Consider the following 6,127-nt stretch of genomic DNA (forward strand, 5'->3'; position numbering starts at 1 on the left):
TTTTTCGATTTATTATATATTATAGTGTGTAATAATATATTTAGTATTATAAAATATATATTATAATGATATATTATAGTATATTATAATATATAATGATATAATATTAGTATAACTATTAATACAATAGATTATAGTGATAATATATAGTTATTTATATAGGATTTTAAAATTTAATATAATATTAATTAGTAATTTATCATATAATATAAAATTATTTTATATATAATTATATATTGTATATAAAAATTATATTTAATAAAAAATCATATAAAAATATTTAATTAAATATAAAAATTAATATATATATATATATATATGAACCGGTTTGGTCCGTAGTTAGAAAAAGGAAAATCGCAACCGGACTGATTTCAACCAGCTTTTGACAAAAATGAAACGGGTACCGGATCGAACCGAACCTCGTATTGGACCAAACCGACCTGTTTGATCCAATTTACCGGTTCCCTAGTTTTTTTTCACCCCTACCCAATAAACAAAATCTTAAGATCTGTAGAGCTAAATATTTTCCTAACTCAACTATTACAGAATCAATTTTGGGCTCCAGATCTTCTTTTCTTTGGAGAAGTGTTTGGTAGGGCACTTATCTGCTTATGGAGGGCCACATTTGGGGAGTTGGATATGGCAAAAGAATTTCTATTTCGCAGGATAAGTGGCTTCCAAATTCAAACTCCCATAAAGTGCAATCACCTGTGAATACTCTATTTGTAGAGGCACGGGTTATTGAGGTTATTGACACATCTGAGGGTTGGTGGAAACAAGACCTGTGAACCCTAATGGGAGTTCTGATAAGTTATTAAGGTGTGGTGCTTCAAATGGACAGTTTACGGTCAAGAGTGCATACCATTTAAGTAGGCAACTTCAGATGAGTAGTAAAGGTGAATCCTCAAGAAACTATGAATGGCAACATATATGGAAGAAAATCTGGCACTTGCCTGTATTCCCTAAAGTGAGTATTTATGCGGTGTGCATGTATGGATGCTCTCCCTACAAAATTAAATCTATGCAAAAGAAGGATGGTTGCTAACTCTTTATGTCCAGTTTGTTTGCAAGAAGAGGAAACTCCTGGTCATGCTTTTTGGTCTTTCCCTGCAGCACAAGATGTTTGGTTTCTTAGGAAAAAAGATATTACAAAAGGCCTCTATTACAACTATAGCTTTTGATGTTATTTTCTCCCAGTTGATGGATCGGTTATCTCTATAGGATTTGGTTCTGTTCTCTTATTTGGTTCAATTCATATGGCTTAGAAAACATTCCTTTATCTATGAAGGCTCTTTTCAACATCCTGCTACTCTCTACAAGAATGCTCTCAAAGCATGTAGTGAGTATGAAGCTACCATGGAGACTCTAAGGAAACCATCTGTGAACACTCAATCTACCATTTTCCTTTGGGAAGCCCCTCCAGAGTATTAGGTTACCGTTAATTGGGATGTGACAGTTAGATATGATGACAACAACGTTGGTATTGGTGTTGTTGTAAGAGACAACACTGGATTTGTTCTAGCCTCTATAATGAAAGCCCTTATTTTCTGTGTGCAGCCTTCCATAGCTGAAGCTCGAGGTCTTTTAGAAGCAACTCATTTTTGCAAGGATCTTGGTCTGCAACAGGTTATTTTTTAAGGAGATTCAGCTAGAGTCGTTAATGCAATTTCGCAAAGGGATTCATCTGCAGCAAATTTCTGCTGTATCACAAATGAAATTAAGTTGTTGTTTTCTATTTTTGAGTGGGAGATTAGACATGTTAAACGTGAAGCTAATGGGGTAGCACATATTCTAGCTAAAGATGTTTCTCTCAAAACAAAACTGATAGAACCAAATTGTATTTCTGCTCATGTGTGGCTGAAAGTCATTATTGTAATTAATGTTATGAATGAATGTGTTTCCACTTAAAAAAAAAAGAAAAAAAAAAAGAAAAAAAAAGAGACAAAACCTTATGAAGAAACGTTTGGTGCAGGAGGCAATTTGTCCTTTATGAGAAGTGGATGAAGAATCTATAGAACATCTCTTGTGGGAATGTCCTTCAGCCAAAGATGTTTGGAGTATGCGCACTAAAAAGATTCAGAAATGCAGTCTAGTTGGCCTAAGTTATATGGACATTGTCATACTTATATCTTGTGGCTTAGAAGTTGTAGATTTTGAACGAATTTTAAAAGAGTTTTGCAGCAGGACAGTTCACAAACATTGTTAAGGCAAATTGGCACATAGCTTTGGATAGATAGCAAAAGAAGAAAGATCGATCATGGGAATTGCCTCATAATCAGAAATAACAAAGGAAATGTCTTAGCTTCTTGGAAAATACCAAAGCATGGAAATTCAACACCCCAAGTTGCTGAATCTTGTGGATCTTTCTAAGCTGTATCTTTCTGCATGCTTGGAACTAGGATTTGGCGAAACTATTTATGAAGGTGATGCAAAAAATGTAGTGGAAGCGATACAGAAAGATGATGAAGATCATAGTAGTTAATGTGGGCATAATACAAGACTCTCGGACTTTGCTATCTAACATACAACAACAGAAGTTTCAGACATGTCAAAAGGGATGAAAACCATGTGGCACACCATCTAGCAAACTCTGTTATAATAACTCTAGAACATATAGCATGTAATCGATCTCTTGTATTTTCTAATGCAAATCAATAAAAGTCAGTTTCTTTGAAGGGAGAGAAAGTAAATCCTTTTTCAACTATGTTGTTGAACCACAAATATATTCTTACAAATATTTTTAAGGAGATTTCGAGTGAGTTGTTCTCTGATTTCTCTCTGTATACGATCTGCAGTATTTGAAGATCACAAACCTTTTCTTTTCAAAGAAAAGATGGACTTTCTAGAAGGCTCAATTTTTCTTCATTTAAGAAGATTACCACTAATCTCAGTACGCTTCATATGTTATTTTGATAGGTTTTATACCTGAATTACTAGAAGATTAGAGAAGCCATCGAATTAAAAAGTCTAAAATTATTTATTAAAAAAGTGGTTTTTTTTTTTTTTAAGAATATTTAAGGAAACCCAATAACAATGGTAGAAGAAGATGAAAATCATGAATTTTCAAAAGGGTGGCTCTCAGCCACAGTTGAGGGCTCCCGCTAGTGCATTTCATCTATTTTTTTACATGCATTTTTTTAACACTTTTAATATTTTTTAAAAAATAATTCACAACATTATTAAAAAATAATTCTTTAATCATTACGTAAAAAAAATTAAAAAAAAAAATCCCAGCATGAGCCCCCAATGGGAAGACTAGCATTTTCCTTTTCAGATTATACGTTAAAGAAATCTTGATTGCACACAACATTACAATAAAAGTATATATATCCTAGTTCTTGTGTGGTATATCTATTCTGAAACTATATTGGAATCAGAGACAGGTTAAAAAAAAAAAGTTTTATTTGTAAGTACTCAGTGTAAATTAGGACACACGCTTCACAATATTGCTTATGCGATAAGATTTAATTTATAAGAAAAACTTTTAAGTTTAAATATTGCAAATCAAATCATATTACATCAATAATTTGAATGATGATGTTACACTCTTTTGAAAAATTAAAAACACATACAATATCCATAAGAAGAGCAAAACCCATAATCCAAATAAAGAGTTAGGACAATTATTTGTAACTTCACTCATTATAATTTGAAATTTATTCATTCTCATGATCTCTCACTGACCCCAAAGTACATCATTAACCTGTCCTATTATTCATATTGCAACATGACCAAGAACACTTCTACTGACAAACCATACAATACAATACAATACCCTAGTAACAAGAGAGAAACTAATAATCAACATAGTAACCCATGCATGCAATGATCATACTTGTATCTCATAAAACATCAAAATATTATTAAAATTGAAAGAGCTTTCTAGAACCAAAAAGCAACCCCTACGCTCCACAAAGCAGGCAGATCATATTTGGATTGCACCCATGTGCTGCCACTCACTTGAAACCTCAATTTTATAGAACCACTTGGTGGATTAGCCATGTCCCACACTGCCCCGAAGGCTTTGCGCATGCCCTTCCATTGTTTGCAATCCTCCTATATGCACCATCAAATGAGCAAAGAGGCCAACCCATCCGTCAGTTTATAACAATTATCATCTCATTTGTTCAATACATATCTTTTAAGAAAAACTTATTTGTACAAATTTAGAGTGTGCAAGTTGAGATATAAACCCTTAATAAAAAAAGTGAAACTCATTAAAAATTTACTTCTTTTCGGGGTGTGCCCCAAACCCTCAAAGGCTTGGAGTGTCATGAATTCATATAGCGTTACTTGAAGAATTATATGAATGTACCTGCCACAATTCAACGGCTGTGATATCATTCATCTCGGCTGCATATATAACCGTTATAGCTAGATAATTAGGATATCTGCTATTCTCATGGACCTTGAACATAAGGTTGTAACGAGAGTAGTGGCACGAGACCCTTCGATATTCTATGTCAATCACGCCGCGAGCAAACAAATCCAAGACCACGTTGGGGCGTGCCAATCTTGCATAGGCTCGGGGGCTGAGTATGAAGTCAGTTTTGTCACCTTCACCGTAGTCAGTCACCACCACATTCACTCCATCCTTACTGCAATATTGTGGTGTTTTGCACCTTACCTAAAGAGTCATCATCAACAAAACCACCAATCATACATGCTATATTATTATAATAATAATAATAATTATTATGCAGACCAAGTAAAGCAAACTATATAGGTTACTTTTTCATTAGTGCTATCTAACACAATCATTGTCCTTGAGCTTCATATGATAGGAAGATCAATATTTCAAGTTAAAGCAAGCTCAAACTGGTTGGGGTAGGCCATGCTAGCTAGCTAGCTAGCTAGTGTGCCATGCTTTATTCAAAACACTTATCCACTTAATTATTCATACAATACCATGCTTTATATTATTTATAAGTTTGGAGAGTAAAATATCACTTATTATGAGACTCATTATATTTATTAAAAATTCAAAATTCAAAATAATAATATTTTCTTTAATAAACTGATGTGACAAGCTTCTACATCAGTAGTGTCAAAAAACAGGCTTGTAAGTTTACCTGATAGCATGCACCACAACCAGTTCCATTCCTATACAGCCTAGAGACTCCAGTCACGCTGCCATCATTGACAGTCCTTCCGAATTCTCCAAACCCACAAGCTCCACCTATATGATCACCATTTCATGAGCTCAACTGTATAGAGGTGATATATAAACTGAATAATTTTTACACATTGCTAATTATTGGTATTAATTAGTATTTGGTAGAGAAAGAAAGTTGTTCAAAATAGTTGAGCAAATAATTCTTTCAGCATGCATGCACATAACTTGTAATGCATAGTTATGAATAACTCCAAATTGGTAGCCAAATAATATCTAAAAGTGTATATGTAGACTTACTTTGAGTCCCATAGCAGTCAGGACTACCGTAGTAGGTTGCTCTTGAAGAAGTAAAAGTGTCTTGAGAGGCACATAGAACAGGCAAGAGCAGTACCATGATTACACAAAGAATACCAACTTGGTTTTCAAGTATTGGAAGCCCCATATCTTAATGGAAAGGTTTCTTAATAAAGGGTAAGATAATGGAAGAAAGAGACCAAAACCAAAGCTCTAATCAAGAAGCAGACAGAGTTGATGAAGAAAATGGACGAGGAGGCTAAGAGATGGGAAGCAAAGAAATCGTAGTCCAGCATTTATAGTTAAGGAAATGTCATGTATTGAGGTGAGATATAAGCACCTTTTTCTCCCACTTAAAGAAAAAGGAATATTTTATATTAATGCTTACTTACCAAATAAAAAGGTACTTATAACTAGGGAATGCGATGGAGTAGATCCCCTTAATATTGACCCCCCGAGACCATTTTTGCAATAAAAATCAATGCATGTTTATCTGTTATGCTAATAGAAGGATATGTTTGGGAATTCTTTGCCAACTTTTCTTTCTCTTTTACCTCTTGGCTAGCTCCTTGATCTCCTACCCCATTATCTAGCAATAGTCTCGGCATAATCGTTATTAATGACAAAGAACATTGCAATTTCTACATATTTGAACTGGGATTTGGGAATCTACGGGATAACTTGGAAATATGCAAATAGAAGCTTAAGAGACATTGA

General features: G+C 33.9%; 1 protein-coding gene across 1 annotated transcript; it reads right to left on the minus strand.

Moving 5' to 3' along the window:
* Nucleotides 1–3,601: 3,601 nt before the first annotated feature.
* LOC122282810 (expansin-like B1) lies at nt 3,602–5,686 on the minus strand. Its single transcript, XM_043094846.1, has 4 exons — nt 5,414–5,686; nt 5,073–5,179; nt 4,316–4,627; nt 3,602–4,056 (listed from the first exon to the last, which is right to left on the minus strand). Exons 1-4 carry the CDS (start codon nt 5,556–5,558, stop codon nt 3,883–3,885), a joined length of 738 nt encoding a protein of 245 aa, XP_042950780.1. The 5' UTR covers nt 5,559–5,686; the 3' UTR covers nt 3,602–3,882.
* Between the last annotated feature and the right edge of the window lie 441 nt (nt 5,687–6,127).

The sequence above is a fragment of the Carya illinoinensis genome, chromosome 11, assembly GCF_018687715.1.
Source record: "Carya illinoinensis cultivar Pawnee chromosome 11, C.illinoinensisPawnee_v1, whole genome shotgun sequence".
Taxonomy (NCBI): domain Eukaryota; kingdom Viridiplantae; phylum Streptophyta; class Magnoliopsida; order Fagales; family Juglandaceae; genus Carya; species Carya illinoinensis.

Excerpts from the sequence above, each read along its gene's own strand:
- LOC122282810 (XM_043094846.1), bottom strand. The coding sequence starts at position 5,558 with ATGGGGCTTCCAATACTTGAAAACCAAGTTGGTATTCTTTGTGTAATC. Across the intron at positions 5,180-5,413 it reads TGACTGCTATGGGACTCAAA|GTGGAGCTTGTGGGTTTGGA; the intron begins GTAAGTCTACAT and ends GTGATCATATAG. Across the intron at positions 4,628-5,072 it reads GTTGTGGTGCATGCTATCAG|GTAAGGTGCAAAACACCACA; the intron begins GTAAACTTACAA and ends ATGACTCTTTAG.